This window comes from Sinocyclocheilus rhinocerous, unplaced genomic scaffold, assembly GCF_001515625.1.
Source record: "Sinocyclocheilus rhinocerous isolate Xijiao unplaced genomic scaffold, SAMN03320098_v1.1 scaffold1508, whole genome shotgun sequence".
NCBI classification, from domain to species: domain Eukaryota; kingdom Metazoa; phylum Chordata; class Actinopteri; order Cypriniformes; family Cyprinidae; genus Sinocyclocheilus; species Sinocyclocheilus rhinocerous.
The window spans coordinates 494669-512661 of NW_015660889.1; the positions used below are offsets into that span (position 1 = coordinate 494669).

At 37.7% G+C, this 17993-nt stretch overlaps 1 protein-coding gene across 4 annotated transcripts in view; it reads right to left on the reverse strand.

Moving 5' to 3' along the window:
• LOC107725857 (TRAF2 and NCK-interacting protein kinase-like) overlaps positions 1-17385 on the reverse strand; it is a 68883-nt gene extending 51498 nt beyond the window's left edge. For all 4 annotated transcript variants that reach the window (XR_001638171.1, XR_001638170.1, XR_001638169.1 and 1 more), the window contains exons 1-2: positions 17079-17385; positions 3692-3757 (exon numbers count right to left, since the gene is read on the reverse strand). Coding sequence is in view for 1 of the 4 variants with exons in the window: in XM_016535258.1 (XP_016390744.1) it covers positions 3692-3757; positions 17079-17135 (123 nt within the window). In the remaining 3 variants the exon portion in view is untranslated. The remainder of the gene's footprint in view (positions 1-3691; positions 3758-17078) is intronic.
• Between the last annotated feature and the right edge of the window lie 608 nt (positions 17386-17993).

The window sequence follows — 17993 nt, forward strand, 5'->3', positions numbered from 1 at the left end:
TATACATACATATATATATATATATATATATATATATAGGTAGAAGCATCCGGCCCCCCAGTGTTTCCACATCGTCGAATCCGGCCCTCTTTAGGAAAAGTTTGGACACCCCTGATCTAGTCAAATATAACGATCAATACTTCTCAAATGCTCATCTGTTCTTGCAGGTCAGCGAGGTCATAACCTACGACCCTTGGACTAATTAAACCGCCTTGCAGCAATGCAGGAGTCAGAGAGTTCAAAGATCCCCCGTTAATAAGAATAAGACCACTCAGCAATTATCTCTTTCAAATCTGACCCAAATAGGCCGAGTAAAGTGAACGTGATGCCCTTTTTTCAGGATCACAATTACTGTACAAAAAGCACCATGTTAAGATGAGCTCCGCAAACTCCAGCAGAGATGCTGAGTCACGCTGCTACAGCCCTACAGAGTGAAGCAGAAGACATCTGTTTAACAAGACCGACTCCAAAACGAAAAGGGTTTTGCTACGGACCAGCACATTTGATCTTTTAAGCAACTTACTTTTAAAGAAATTACCCACAATTCATCCAAGATGCTCCAGACACCGTGAAATTAGCTTTGGGTAGAGCTGCTGATTTAGATAACTAATGCAGCACTGATAGAGGCCTGACACTTCTGATGACCGTTTCTGTAGTATTTTGCATTGCTTAGTTATTGTCAAATCTGCTGTTTATTGACATTAATTCAACAGGGTAAAGTACATTTTTAATATTCAATTTAATTAAAAAATCTTTAACAAAAAGCAGCCTTGTGTTCACCGGGGCTGCATTTATTTGATCAAAATACAGTAAAAACAGCAATACTGTCAAATATTAGTACTTAGTATTTAAAATAACTAAATGTAATTATTTCCTGTGATGACAAAGCTGAATTTTCAGCATCATTACTCCAGTCTTCAGTGTCACATGATCCTTTAGAAATCATTTTAATACCGTATGCTAATTTGGTGCTTAAGAAACATTTCTTATCAATGTTGAAAACATTTGTGCTGCTCAATATTTCTGCAGAAACTTCGACACATTGATTTTTCAGGATTCTTTTATAATAAGTGCCTTAAAGGAATAAAAATGAAAGAGATGCATCAATATCCAATGTTCATTCTCTCAGAGTGAAACAAAGCAAAACAATTATCTGAAATGACATTACGAACCCACTAGTTAACTGAATAGATAAAAGATGAATATAAATGTTACATTCTACTTAGCCCACAAAATTCCTAAAGATAAATAATGACTGATTTCACATTAAAAAGAAAACAAATAAGAGTAATAGATGAAAGAACTCACATAATGAAGCAATTCAAATCAACAGTCCGACTCAAAAGAAGAGGCGTGCAATCTCATATCAAATCAGGAAAAAAGTCATGGGTGTCAACAGAAAATCTATTCAGCAATACATAAATACCATGACTCATAATTTCCCTGCCTCTTTTATTTCTTTCACATTAAATATACAGTCAATCATGGCTGATTGTGACCTGAATGCAGCTTCACCAAAGCCACCAGAATGTCATCGACAAAATGTCTCATTTGGTTAAAAAACTACTCCGCTTCCACATACATATGATAATAAATGAATGCCTGCTGTTTTAAATAATTCAGAATTCTGAAAGATGTCAGGCGCTTGTGCTTTTGAAAAACTCCCACACGTAAATTAGCAAGTGTGTTTTATATTCATTTTATATATATATATTTGGACTGATTAGCCCACACAAATCCGGTGCACAAATACCACAGACTGTGCTTTCTTCATTGCTCACCAACAGACACAGAAATGTACCTTTATGTAAAATAAAAACTAAATTTCACTACCTGCTACCAGACTACCCGTTTATCCAAACCTTGGTAATCAGGAGGCGGCACAGAAGGAATGTCTGGATAATAGGTTTGCCAAGGAAATCATGACTATTACTATTGCTCACACTTGCTCATACTATTGCTAAGCGTTAAACTTTGGTGAGTAACTCATCCTGTTCAGTTTGTTACGGATATGAATTATACTTCAAATGGTTTGGCTTGTTTGAGGTGCTCTGTTACTTTGCGAAGCCATCTGACTTGCAATTAAAAGATAAGCAATGAAATACTTGCATTAAAAGAGGGCTGGACATTAAGCAACCACCAAGCGAACACTCAATACACCCTTTAGCAACCACACAGAAACACCCTAGAAATCCACAATGCCCAAAGAACCACCCAGATCACCCTAGCAACCATAAAGCAACACTAAAGCAACCATCCAACGACCCTGATCCTGAAGTTGTACATATATTTCAGTTTTTCTACTTTAAAATTTCACATTTAATTCAATCCGTCACTTGCTGTTTCTTTGTAATTAATCAGTGAAGATTGTTTCTACAGCTTTTTTTTTCAGTGCAAGAAAGCAAACCACCACTCTAATTTTCTTCCTGGTCTGCTATGAACTAGACAGTTGTTTTTCTTCCTTTCTCTTCTCTTTATCCTTTTTCCTTTCCCAAATTTACAAATAAAAAATTAAGCAGAAAGACTCATCTGCCTTTTAAATAGCCAATAGGCTTTACCTGTTGGTTGAAGGCAGCTGGAATTGGTGGAGGGACATTCAATCAAAAGAGCAACTGATTGGACAAAAATCTGTGCAGTGCAGGATGAGTCATCAATGTTTTTGTCTCCAGAAGAAAAGGATAAGACATTTAAAATGCATTTATGAGCTAACAGAGCTGGGTAGATTGCTTACAAATTGTAGTCCGTTACTGATTCCAAATTACATGGCAAAAATTGTAGTTAGTTACAATTCTTTTCCCCGAGTTTCCACCTTCTGCCATTTTGGAGAGTCCCCCGGAACGTAATCAAGGTAATCAGCGTTGTTTACGTTCAGTAGAAAGGGCGCGCATGCTGAATGTAAACAGTGCTGATTACCTTGATTACGTTCTGGGGGACTCTCCAAAATGGCGGAAGACGGAACCTCGGGGAGAAGAATTGTTGAATAAATTATGTTATTATTGTTTTCTTTGCGCACCAAAAGTATTCTCGTAGCTTCGTAAAATTACGGTTGAACCACTGATGGCTCGATACCACAATTTTGACTTCAGTACGATACTAGGATCTAATACCTCGGTATCGATACTAAATCGATTTGATTTTTTGGGGGGGCATCAATCATACAAAATTACCAGTCTGATCACTGTGGATGAAAACCAAAGAGATGATGTGAGTCTTTTCACTTTCAAACCAAAAAAGAAACACCAAACCAAAGAAGTTCCCAAAGAACCCCAACCTGTTCAGACCATGTCAAACCGTGCAAAACTTTTCACAATGACCATCAACAAATTAAACCTTATATTTTCCTGAATGTTGTTTGCAAACAAATCACCCTGTCCAAATATGCACTTAAGTATTTTTCAATTGAAAAATCGTTGAAAAAACTCACACCCACTAGTTTTGAGCAGGCGAATAATCGTTCAGAGAAATGGAAAGACGTATATGAAAACACATGAGTCTTGACACGTCTGAAAATACCACACGTATAACGCAAGAGTTGCTGAGCCACTAACAGGTAAGTGCAGATCTTTAAGGGAGGGAGAGGGAAAACTTTGAAGCAAACAGCTGAGGGAAATACAAAACATGTTTATGAGACTGAACTGGATAGATCTATAGAGCCAATCATGCATTTGACTTAACATACACAATTATTTACCTTATATACTTGTCCATAGGTCCCATTTCCCACGAGCTCCACCAGCTCAAATATGCCCGCAGGGTCCTGAGGGGAGAGCATAATAGAAGAGGAGATTAGCTTGCATTATCCTGTCATTGAACATCAAGGAGAATCACACATACTGTATACACTGAGGTCATCATAAATGCGGACACTGCAGTCATTAGACCTAACAAAGCATGTCAATTAAAGTTAAATCTGTTTGCACATTGAACATAAAAGCCTATTAAGGTATCCAGTGAGCCAAAGCCAGAAAATGAATTTTGAAACAAACACTGACTCTAAATTACGTCCTATTTCCTGCAAACAAAAACAACTTTTTCCCCAGATTTTTTTACCCCCCCCAAATTTCAAAGCAAATAATAATAATGTTTAGTCTTTTCATACCAATAATCAGTTACCACTGTGCTGTTATGCAGAAAATTCTGCCTTATTGGAAATGTCTGCAATCATGCCTGACTTATTAAAGATATTTTTAGCACAAGAACCAATAATATCTACCTGACTGTGGCGTTTCTATTTAAAAGTGACGGCAAAACACATTATGTGTTGGTGGTGGGAATATAAAAAGCCAACAAGACTGAAATCAAATCACTCTTACTTGTCATTTTCAGGTAATAAAACTAAAGGAGTTACCAGAACTGTCAGAGTTCAATTCAGCTCCAACAAGCATGATGCTCATGAAAATAAGCACGACCAATAAATAATGCAATACACCTGGAACAATAAGCAAGACATGTTGCCATGGTAATCCGACAATAGCTGCCATTCATGTCACCAGAAGGGTAATTTATGAAATATGGTTCAGTGAATTCACAAAAACATGCATAACAGCTTAAGCTGAAGATGAAGCTGGTGGAACATGAAGGATAGATACAGGTTCATTTAGATGAATATAAATTTACTGAATGGGATTTTCAGAAAGAACAAGGTGTGCGTAAAAAAAAAAAATACAATGGCAATACTATGGTAAATGGTATCTTGGAGAAAAGTGTTATTGAAAAAGGTTCATTTGTTAGCCCTTATCGACAGCCCTAACTTGAAGTGCAATAATGGCACCTGCACTCTCGATCAATGAGAATCCCAGAGAGGCGGGTCCAATATACTTTGGGAAATCCAATTGGCTGTATTCCCACTAACTGTCAAACACTTTTTCTGGTAAGTGCTCTAAATACCTTAGTACGTGAATATGGAAATCATACAGTTTCATGGTATACACTCTCATATATGCACACGAAGACTGCCACGGAAGAGAAGAGTCGTTGAATTTTGTTTTCTTTTTGCGCACAAAAAGCATTCTCGTAGCTGCATAAAATTAAGTTTGATCTGTTGATGTCACATGGACTATTTTAACGATGTCCTTACTACTTTTCTGTGTCTTGAATGTGGTAGGTGTGTTGCGGTCTATGCAGGGTCAGAGAGCTCTCGGATTTCACCAAAAATATCTTAATTTGTGTTCCGAAGATGAAGGAAGATCTTATACTGTAGGTTTGGAACAACATGAGGGTGAGTAATTAATGACAGAATTTTTGGGTGAACTATCCCTTTAAAAAGATTTAGGGCCTGTATATGAAATAAAAGCTGTTCTTTTTAAATTTATGTTAGTCAAAGAATCCTAAAAAATGCATTACAGTTTCCACAAACATTTAAGCAGCAAAACTGTTTTTGTCATTTATCATAATTTTTCTGAGCAGCAAATCCGCATATTAGAATGATTTCTGAAGGATCGTGTGAAATTCAGCTTTGTCACAATAGAGTTATTCTAAATTATGATATTTCACAAATACTGTTTTGACTGTATTTTTGATCAAATAAATGATGCCCTGTTAAGCTTAGAGCCTTCTTTCAAAAACATTATAAAATGTTTAAACAGCACTGTATGAAGTACTATTTGACCTTTGGATATACTACAAAAATCATTTTCTTATATTGTTTTCCAGTAACACAATATCTAATAACGTGACATCCCCTAAAGTACTTTTTTGCACTATTTCATCTGAAGACTCAAGAATCATTATAAATTGCAGCCAGAAGGAAGTATGCCTGCCTTGGAACAGCCGGAAAATAAACATGAATTTACAGTAAATTAAAAGCACATGGGTACAAGCTAAAAGTGGAATGACACCATATAGTCAGCTCAGATTCTTTAAAGGCAAGCGTGAGTTTTAACACCCAGCCACAGAGTCAGTGTGGGAAGAATTAGGTCAGCACAGTGCTCGGCGTTCGGACAGAGACCTTACTCTCAACGTCACTGCTGCTGGTTGTGAGGCCCAACGGAACATTACACACCTGCACCGTCACCGTACCTGCAGAAACATCTTCCTGTGATTCTTTTTAAATAAACACTCACGTATCTATCTTACATAACTCGTGCATGTGCCTGAACCTGCATGAGACTTCGTTCCTGAAATAAGACTGTGAAAACGTACAGCTCTTTACAGAGAAACATGCTGGAGAACGGAAGGGTGTGTATATCCATGCTTAACATCAATTTTGAGACGTTTGTTCTCTCGAATAGAATGTTTTGCCTCCAAAACACATTCCTACAGATGGACAGGCATGGGGAAAAACTGCTGACCAAAATGAGACCACCACATTCTGCTTACGAATGTAAAGATGCTTAAAGTGGCCCATGTTTCTCCAGGCATTCAGCAGTTTTAAATGATACACCATTACTTCTGCTGCTTCAACCGTTTCAGAAAAATAACACAATGAGTCAGACCATTTTTTAAGAAGCAAGTTCATATTTCTCATGGAAAGACACCTCAGGCATCGGGCTAACATTGACAGAGTACACCAGCACTCCATCAGTGCAAATGCAGCACCCTCTGTATTTTTCCCTTTCATTTTCTCTATAGGGAAATTTAAAAAAAAAAGATTTAGAAAATTCCTCAATAAACTAAGCAATGAACCAAACCAGCCAGCTTTGAGATGATTCACATTATTACTGATGATTCGCAACAAAATATACCTGAAAATATGAAAAAGGGACCATTTGTACTGTAAAAAATATAACTGGATAAAATAAACATTTCAATTTAAAATGACAATATATGTGAAGTTTTTTTTAAATATATACTTTATTAGTTTAATATAGAACAAAATAATATTTTAATGTTTTTGAAAGAATGCAACGTACCAAGGCTGCATTTATTTGATCAAATTTGATCATTAAGTCATTATGTTTCAATATTAAATTTAATTTTAAACAAATGACAAAAAAAGAAAAATATTTACACCATTTACACAAAATTGGGATTGGTAAGATATTTTTAAATTAAAAAATTCCTAAAATATTGTAAAAATAAAAATAAAAATAATAATAATAATAATTCAACAGGTATGCAAAATGCAAATTATACTATACTACTTTATGGCTTCTACAGGAACTTATTTAGTTCATAGTTGGTCTATCTTGAAAGCTTTAAATGTTATTGTTAAAAATTTAATTTCTCTATGGAGAAAATGAATAGGAATTTACTAGGATTTGCACAAATTACAGTGTCTAAGAATTCCCAGATTAAGCAACAAAATACTTGCAACTTCACAAGGCGGAAACATACTCTACACAAATGCAGACATTGGGCTTGACTCATGCATTTGAGAGCGTGCAGTTTTGTACTACATACTTAAAGTGAATTCTTCCATTACTGTCACAGCAACAAGTACTCAATGACAGAGTTGCTTCTAAAGCCATTAAACCACTATTCAGGTTATTCAAGTAGATTCTATAAGCACGTACATTTTATCTTGGTTACTTTTTAAATTGTTGCTCCACCATAAAAGTAGTTGACCTAAAAGAGAAAAGTAATTTACAGTTTGCACTAACAGCAACACTGGGAACGCAACTTGCACGTTATGTTATGAATTCTGCTCAGACACATTTCAGACACATGCAACAGCGCATAAAACTAAGAGTAGCATTTGCATTAACTATGTTTCTTTGCGCACAAAAACTACTACATACTTTACTTTTTTTGTGTAGTATAGTTTTGAGGAGAAGGCAGTGTAGTAATATTATGGAAGTGGAATGGTATATAGCTATTGATGGAATCAAAGCATGCTTCAGTCACACTGTAGCTTTAAACCCCACCTGTGTCATTAGCATTTTGGCAGGGTCAATCCCATAAGGACCATAAGTTAAGTGGTCCACTTTTTGAGTGGGAGGCCATTCACTTGATCTCTTGAAAACACCACTAAGGAAGGGGCCCATCTGCAAAGCTTTACTGAAGTGCTGAATGTTACGCTTTTAATTAGAAGTTCTGGTTTCGTACAACGTCATGTCCTTTTTAGAAAACTTACTTTGTTGAAGACTTTCAATAAATTAAAAGTGAAAACATTATGCGATTTATACTTAGTATGTTTTGTGTGAGATTTGTATGAACATAATGAAACAAAAAAGAACAGGCCCACACAAAAAAATACACCAAAATGACTGATTATTAAACATAAAAGCCCTGAACTGTCTTTAGTACTATAGCCGTTGTAAGTTGAACTAAACTAATCTGAGCTCTCCAATGGAGAAGTTGCATGTAAACAAACCCCTATAGTCTAGAGAAATGTGACTGTGCTGTTCGTATTAGAAAGGCATCTTCAAAGGATCTTCTGAAAGACCATTGGAGATTAGAGCATGTTTAGACATGCCATGTTGAATGACAGCACTGCAGCTCTGCACAGCAGAACAGAATGCCTAATAAACAATAATATACCTGAGAGGGGAAGCTGAACCCATTGACCGGGGCAATACAGTAATGCAACACCAGTAATTACATTTCTTGTTAATCCCCATGCAATTAATCACCAGCTGTAAGAAAAGCAGGCATAATGGAATAGATCACCCAAAAATGAAATTCCAGTCATCATTTCCTCACTCTCATGTGTTTCCAAAACTGTATTCCTTTCTTTTATTCCATGAAACAAGCTGCTTTTTTCATAAAATGAAAGTACAGGGCTCAAAAAAGACCATAGATGTCAATGTCAGCCCTCTATGAACACCTTGGCAATTGAATCGCCATTGGCTAGTAAATTTTTTAGTTTACTCGCCAGACTGATACGTGCGCCTTCATAGAGTTTACAGTATGTTAAATACAGGTGCGTTGCACTTCCATTCAGATGAACTGAAAAACAGCCCAGATCGCTTGACGGAGAGTGAAACTGATGCGCTCAGTCAGAGAGTGTTCGGCGAGTGAAAATATATCTGAGCTAAACTTATACTTAGCCTCCAACTCACACACTGGCGAGTAAAATCTGAGAATTTATTAGCAATTGGCTAATATTAGACATCATTTAGTCGCCCAGAGTGAAGATTTAGTCGCATATGCGAGTGATTTACTCGCAGTGTAGAGGTTTGAATGTGCTAGAAGTAGCATGCACTGTTTTCTGAAGTAAAAAAAATAGCTTTGTCAGAGAAACAAAATGAACTTTCAAATCAATATTCAATGAAAATGTTCCCTCTCAAATCCGACATCAATGATGCTAAATGCACATGACCAAGTGCAGCCAAGTGCAAATGAGATAGGAGCACTCATTACACAAAATAAAGGTTCCAAATGGTGTTCGCAGTAATGGCAAAAAAAAAAACTTTTTTGGTTCCCCAAAGAACCCTTCAATGAACAGTTCTTAAAACAACCATTTTAGTGTGAACAACATTTTATCTTTTTCCACTATAAAGAATCTTTCATGGAATAAAGAATGGAATAAAGCTTCTTCATTGATCCACAAATGCTAATAAAGAACCTTTATTTTTATGTATGGAAGAAGGGCGACTTCAAGTTCAATCTGTTCCTCAAGATTTGGAAATAAAGTCATATAGTCCCCTTCCATGGTCTTTTCTTGAAGTTGACAGCATGTGGTCACCATATGAATTCATTATATAAAAACAGCAGCATCAACATTCAGCTAAACGCCTTTTGTGGAAGAAAAAGTCATAGAGGTTTGGAAAAATATGCATGTGAGTAAATGAAAACAGAAATGTAATTATTTGGTGAAATATTACTACAAGATACCACAGATATTTCAAAGCGGATCCCAAAACTAAGACATATTATCTTTCTATACCAAAAAAATGCTATAACACAAAACCACTGGGAAAAACATAGCAAAAGTTTCCATTAAAGGAAATTCTCCCACATATAAACACATCTGGCAGGACCTCCAGTGCTCAGATAATCACAGAACCTCATTAGTGCTTCATTACAGTGATTCATTACTCATGACGGTGCTCCAGTGATCATTCTTAAATCCAGGAATCCCCCCCACAACCGCCATCTCTCCCACATTTGCTCAGTGATGAGGAGGTTATGATGAACGATTGCTTTTTGGAGATAACAGGACTGATTACATGCATGAGGGTGAGTATTAGCTTTTCATATGCGCTTTTATTGAGTAACATTGCCCCGGAGCACAAGAGGCAGATGCTGCTGGCCAGAATCACAAGACAAGGAAAAGACGAAAAACAATGGCTGACATCTACAGCTGGGACTCCCCCCGCCTCCCCTTGACATGACTCTGGGATGTAACAGTCCTTTACCTATTAATTATTCACAGGAAAAAACATGAGGCTGGAACTATATGTTCGTTCTTCCATGCTGGCAAAACAGGTTGAACATACACACACACACTTTCTGTAGAAGTAACATGCAAATAGTAACACCGCACTGCATTGTGGTTAAAGGGATAGTTCACCCAAAAATGAAAATTTGATGTTTATCTGCTTACCCCCAGGGCATCCAAGATGTAGGTGACTTTGTTTCTTCAGTAGAACACATATGATGATTTTTAACTCCAACCGTTGCAGTCTATCAGTCGTATAATGCATGGCAATGGTAACAAAATCTATGAGAGTAAAAAAAACATGCACAGACAAATCCAAATGAAACCCTGCGGCTCGTGACGACACATTGATGTCCTAAGACATGAAACGATCGGTTTGTGCCAGAAACCGAACAGTATTCATATAATTTTTTACATCTAATACACCACTATGTCCAACTGTCTTTGGGCGCGCTCACGGCATCTGGTGCGTGAGGTGTGTACGCGCTCTGGCGTAGTTTATGTCCACACACTGAAAAGATTTTTCAATCAGACCAAAAAAGGTCTCTCAAAAATGTATTTATTTTCCATATGCAAAAGTGAAAAAAGTGACAAAGGTGCAAAGTGTTTTAAAAAACAGACCAGAGAGCAAACGTTTCAGCCCATGCTTTCTTCAGTGCTCATGAGGCAAAAAAGCAACAACACACTTATAAAGGCACAATTGCAAATTGTTGACAGCTGATCTTAATCAATGAGGGATAATTGTCATGCCAACAATTTCCCTTTACAAAAAACATACAAGATCCATCTCTTCATTTTATCCAGTCAGGGTTAATGATTTCAGCTCAAAAATCCAAAAAGCCTCTCTGTAACAATTTTGTATCACGGTTACCAGCTCTCCTATGCAAAAGAACCCTCTCAATGCCCAGGAATTTAAAATCAGAAAAAGAATGCTTTGCAGACTCAAAATGACGAAAAACCGGAGAAGTGTGATCTTGTCTCCTGATAGCACTCATATGTTCAACAATTCTAGTGCGCAATGCACGTTTTGTTTTGCCAACATACAATAAAGGGCAAGTACACATAATTATGTACATCACGAGTTGTTTTACATGTGATCAATTGTTTAATTTTGTAGACTTTACCCGTTTGTGGATGTGTAAATGACTTGCATTTTAAATAATGAGAACAGGCAACACAATCTTTACACGGAAAATTTCCCTGGGCATCAGAGAGGGTCCCAGGACTGGGGATATAGGTATCTGCACGCACCAATTTATCCCGTAGATTTGGAGGCCTGGTGTGAACAGAGAGGTGGATCAGTGAACAGGCCTGACAAATCACAATCACTCTGTATGATATGCCAATGATTATTGATTGCCTTTTTGATTTCTAGACTCAAGGGACTAAAAGTAGATTTAAATACACAAGAAAACTTCTTATTTTTGGAGGTCAAGTTAGTATCATCTGGCAAAGATCTAATTTTGTCTAATGCAGTATCTAGCCACTTGATTGGATATCCCCGAGATCTAAAATCACTATATAAGTTCTGGGCTTTGGCTTCAAAGTCATCCTTGTTAGAACAAATGCGAAAAAGTCTCATAAACTGACTATACGGCAGACCACGTTTCAAGGACCTGGGATGAGCACTCCTTGCATGTAAAAGACTGCTTTTAGAAGTTTCCTTTCTATACAGAGTAGATACAAGTTGGCCATTGATAACCGAGATGTTTGTGTCCAAAAAATTCATGTCTGTTGTCCCCACATGATCGGTGAACTTAATGGATGACCTAAGGCAATTCATATATAAGGCAAAAACTTCAAAATCACTAGCAGAACCTTTGTAGATGATGAAACAGTCATCAATATATCTTTTGAACAACAACAAATTGTTGATAAAAGGATTATTATTAAAGATATATTGATCTTCAAGGTAACCAAGATATAGGTTTGCATAGTCAGGGGCCATAGTGGCACCCATTGCTGTACCCTCAATTTGTAGATAAAATTTGTTCTCAACGAGGAAATAATTATTTGTCAAGACTAATTCAGCCATATCCACAATAAATTTGGTTGGCAGACCTTCATCATCACTGCGTAGATCAAGAAAATATTTCAGTGCCAAAAGGCCCTCAGTATGGGGAATGTTAGTGTATAAAGTAGAGCCCGACCGATATATCGTTTTGCCGATATAATAGGCCGATATGAGCCTGTCGCCGATATATCAGTATCGGCGAATATGCCACCGATATGAACATTTTTTTTACAGAACATATAATGCAGATAAAATGCTTGAAATGGTGTAATTACTTAGTTTGTCCAGCAGAGCGCGCTCCATTGTTTGTTACTGGCGACCTGGATGAAACGCTTTAAAGCTTAAGTCTATGGAAAACCATTGAAACTTTAAACGGCCATATCTCCGTAACGGCGCGGCGAATCCGCACCAAATTCGGGGGACCCCTTCAGCTCGAGGAACCCTCTCGAACGCGAATCGAGTGTACGTCTCGAGGCCCTCTTTCGAATGAGACCACCCCCGCGTGAATAGCCCCCGGGGTTCGGGAATTATTGGTGGTTAAATTCGCGGTCCGGCGCCGACCGATCAAGCGATCCCGGGGGGCTACCAACGTGCGTAGGGTGGCGTTCGAGAGGGCTTCTCGAGCTGAAGGGATCCCCCGAATTTGGTGGAGATCCGCCGGTGCGTTCGCGAGATAGTGACACCAGTCAACACTTTCACTTCAGTAAGGAGGTTTCTTGTTCAGGCAGCATTCAAGCGTTGTCTTATTAGACCATAAGTGCCCTGCGAATACGGTATTTATTTTATTTCAGTATAAAGAGGTCACATCCATTGTAGCAAGTATAATGTCTTCATCTAGATTTTTTATGACTGACAGACATTGAAGAAAGTCTCTGGTGTCCCTAAGATAGCTAGGAAGGGTAGCTATTGTTTAATTTGTAAATATTTCTATTTAATAGCTTTAATTTATTTTATTTCAGTTTTTTTTGTACCTCAATTTAAAGGGATAGGTCACCCAAAAATAAAAATTCTGTCATGAATTAATTACTTACTTTGTTTATCTTTGGAACACAAATTCAGATATTTTTGATGAAATCCGAGAGCTTTCCAACCCTGCATAGACAGCAACGCAACTGACAAGTTCAAGGCCCAAAAAGGTAGTAAGGACATCGTTAAAACTACGGTTAAAATTACGGTTGAACCACTGATGTCACATGGACTATTTTATCAATGCCCTTACTACCTTTCTGGACCTTGAACATGAACTTATGAACGTGAACTTATTTTCATCTAATACAGTATTGACCCGAATATAAGACGATGTTTTTTTCTTGGAAATACATCTGAAAAAACGCGGTCGTCTTATATTCAGGGTCTAGACTTTGACATGTCAATAATACACTATTTCAGCTTTATTTCAAATAAAGATACAATTTTTAATAGTTAACAATGACAATACTGATTATAATCGGTTTGTATATACCCAACAGCTGATTTGATGCATAGTCTACATTAAAAAAAATAATAATTTGTCATAATTTACAATCATGCCATTCCAAACTTGTACGGCTTTTGTTGAATATGAAAGATGATATGTCAATGGGAACCAAAACAACATTGGACCCCATTGACTTCCATAGTACACACACACAAAACATTATTTTTCAAATATCTTATTTTATGTTCCACAGAAGAAAGTCATACAGGTTTGGAATGACATGGGGATGAGTAAATCATGACTGAATCAAAGGTAAATAAATGTTCTGGTCAAAGGTTAACGTGATGTAAAGTTTAGTAACACCATCAGCTGGGACTCAAGCGCTATATATGTAGCACCAAGCACATTGTCCAGATTTGTGTCAGCGAAACATAAAGCATATACTTCCCCTGTGAGGCAAGACCATGCGCACTGTACTGGGTGACCTCATTTTTAAGCACAAAAGATCCTGCGAGAGTGGCGAGCTCGTGAGCAGAAATGAGGAAAATAGCTTTGCCCATGGGTAGCGGCGAGGGAAAAAAGCATTAAAGATACCTCACATGGAGAGACACAGGAAAGCTTGAGAGGGCCACTGTACAGTTTCTGAGTCTAGAGAGTGTCTCAAATGCCAAACGCCTACACAGCGATGTAAACACAGACATGGTCGCTCAAGACGACAGTCAATGGTGAGCGGTTTCCACAGCGCAACCAAACCGAATACGACAGATCAAACTCTGACTAATTTAGAGAGGAAACTTTCCATTCATAATTGAAATTGTTTTCAGCATATCCTGAGCCATCTGATGCAATGGCATCGAAAACAGTCAGGTGATGCTAAACAGTCACAGGTTAGCTGCAATCTAAACTGCTTTACATTACAGTATAGAGTAAAACTCCTCTCGGCTTCCCACAGTCAACTGATTACCTCACAAATCATGTCCAGACATGACTCAAGCTGCGCAGGTAAGATCATGTTGCATAACTAACATGCCTACAATCAGGGTATGTCATCTCACTCAACAGATCTGACACAAGCCCACAGTAGGAGCACACTGTCTGTGAGGAATAGCACTACTGCAGCATTCAGAGACTCCGCACACATCATATAGAGCGTCTAGAAACTAGAGCGTCCAAGACAAAGAGCAGCATGAATCAGGCCAGCATTTCCGCAGAATTCTCTTTACAAGTTTTGAAAACATGTTCTAACATCCAAAGTAATTTACAGTTGCAACGAAAGAGAAGTAGTGACAGGTGTTTTCTTTTTTTATTGTGATGCACAACAGGAGTCTAACGAATTATTGAAAAACATAGGGCGGGGGCCTTGGTTTTATGAATCTGTTGTCTGATTGGATTTTGAGATGTTGGCACTGCAATCAAAAATGTAATGAATGTGAGCTTGGAGGGGCGGGATTAATGATGTGAGAAGTCCTGCATGTGTCATCAAAGAGATGTTTTTTTATTTTTACCGAAAGATCCAGTTATGATTGAAAAATAGAAAAGAACAAAAATATTAAAACTGAAACATATACATTGATAAAATCGTTTACAATTAGATCTACTGTATAACATGCATTCAGAAAATAGATTTGGCATGAATTTTCATTTCAGCTTAATTTAGCATCGTTATGTCAGGCATGAGGAACAAAGTGCAAACATTGCATACAGAATGTCACTACGGTCCATTTATATGCATGTGAATGCAGGAGACAAGTTTCACTTTTTGCTGTGTTCCAAAGTTCAAGTTTTGTTAACTCTGACCAGTGAATTTGTATCATGTGAAGACGAGTGCTCAATAAAAGACTGATATGCCATAGCATGACCTCTTAGCTAAATTAAATGAGTAAAAGCTGCAGGTGTGCATATATATAGTATATTGTATCTTTTTGCATTTGGGATGTATTGTTAATTTTACGTTTAATTTCTTTTTTTTAAAAAGACACAGGAGAGCTTGATGTCATGTTACGAAGTCATAATTTTGCAAGCTCAAAGTCTAGTGTCACCACCCCTTAAGTCTTGCTAGAATCAGAATTTAAAAATGTACTTTCTCTCGCCTCCTGACCCTCGTACTTTTCAAACATAAGCGAAATCCAGTCATTCCAGTTTGAATCTGGGCAACCAGGAGTTTCGCATGACGTCGAAAAAGTTCCCAATGCAGACTTTGCACATTTTTAAGTTGGGTATGTGAATTTGTTGCGTTGACCAACAGAAAACTGCTTGTCTTTAAAGTGACTTCTGTTGTGAGCTGTGCTTTATATATCTTTGCGCTATTGCCAAAAAACAATAGATTTTTTTACTGAAATGTGACCAAGTCTTGCCAGATTCAAATTTGAAATTGCATTTTATCTTGCCTCCTGGCCCTCGTCCGTTAACTCCCAGTTTGATTCCAGCAGGTTTTTAAGGGCCAGTGATTTTTCCTGTTGGTGGGAAAGGGGAACTAAGTACCCATCAAGCAGAGCATCTGAAAACCAAGGGACTCAGCATCCAGATCACTCAAGAGCCCAGGATCCAGAGCATCCCAGCGCACACCACTCTGACCACGCAGCCAGAGAATGTATGTCACAGAGAAATTATCTCAAACAGACCGAACAAAAGACAGACAGAAGCTACAAATCCAACACAATACGTGCACATGTTTAACACTAAAACATCTTGATAGTATATCATATAATGGCGGGGACCAGAAGTGAAGCTGTCTGCAATGCACACATTGCTATTTATTATAGGCCTCACACAGCATAGAGCATATCGGTCGGATGAATACCAGATACAGTCTGTGTATCAGTGTAAAACATCCAGCTATAATTTTACTCAGACGCAAAACACGGTTGACGCAAAAAAAAAAAAAAAACTACAAACTGCTCACGGTATATACAATGCGAAATTTGACAAACAAAATTACCATAATCACTTCGGTCGTGTCAGTCACGTTATGCATAAAAATGAAGGACTAATGTTTATTGAATAGAATGTTTCATGCATTAGATAAGGCAGAACTCCAGACGAATTATGTAACGTTAGTAATAATAATAATAATTTTTCCACCGCTATTATTTCATCAGATGCTCGAGGACTAACAAATAGTGCATCTTTGTGTTCAAAAAATTTGATAAAATATTTTTCTCTAATTTCTGACAATAAAACATCTCTACATGTGTCTAAAATAAACATTTTAATGTAATAATTCTACTAATACTAAAACGGTTCGTGCATCTCTAAGCTGTGTTTCTCAGTCAGGTGCATGAATATCATCTCCCATATTTTCCCTCCATCATTAATGGCGAGATGCTGAACAATATATTTCACCCATTGTAAGTCAAAACATCTCACTGTATCTCTCCACTCACCCGCAGAGCAGACAGGTCGATCTCATCCAGACTCCTCGCAGGAGAGTCACTCGCCATGATTATCTGTTATATTCAACAATATAATGCCCGCAATAACATGAATACAGACGCCGAACTGATCCGTGTAATACACCAAACAGGCTGGATCGACTTCAGTCGGAGCAGATGAAGCTCCCGGATGGTGCTTAGCCGCTGTTCTTCGCGATTCCGGGTTTATAAAACCGAATTAGCCGCTATAGGACTGTATGTGAAGGAGACATCGCGTGCTTGTACCGATGATCTGCTGCCGCACGACTCCAAATCACCAGCGCCAATGGACGTGTGAATCAGGGCTCCGGCGGGGAAGGCGTGTCAATCACCAGCGTTTCTAGGGCGTGGCCTCTGAGTGAAAGGCGGGGCCAAACTCAAACAAACAATGTATACAATAGCATATATATATATATATATATATATATAAAATTATTATTAATATAATAACAATACATTATTATATAAATATATAATGACTACAACTACCACAGGGATATGAGTTAACATGCTTAACAAACTGGACAACATTTGTAGTTCTTTTAAATCTACTTTTTTAAAAAGCATGGCTTCAAAATTTAAATTTTGTCTGGTTTTAGCTGATCTTCCAGCCTTGTCAGTGCTGGTTATGGCTGTTTTTAGAGTGGTTTTGACCCCATCTTTAGCTGGTCAGGCTGGGAGACCAGCTAAAACCAGCTATTTCCATTTTAAACTAGCCAACCAGTTTAGGCTGGTTTTAGCTGTTTTTTCTTCTTCCAGCAGACTGTGTAATTTTTGCTGTAGGACAAAACCTGAAATCTGACCAGCTAAGACCTGCCTGCCAAACACCTTTAAACTTTTAGACCAGGGCTGCCCAAACTGGGTCCTGGAGGGCCGGTGTCCTGCAGA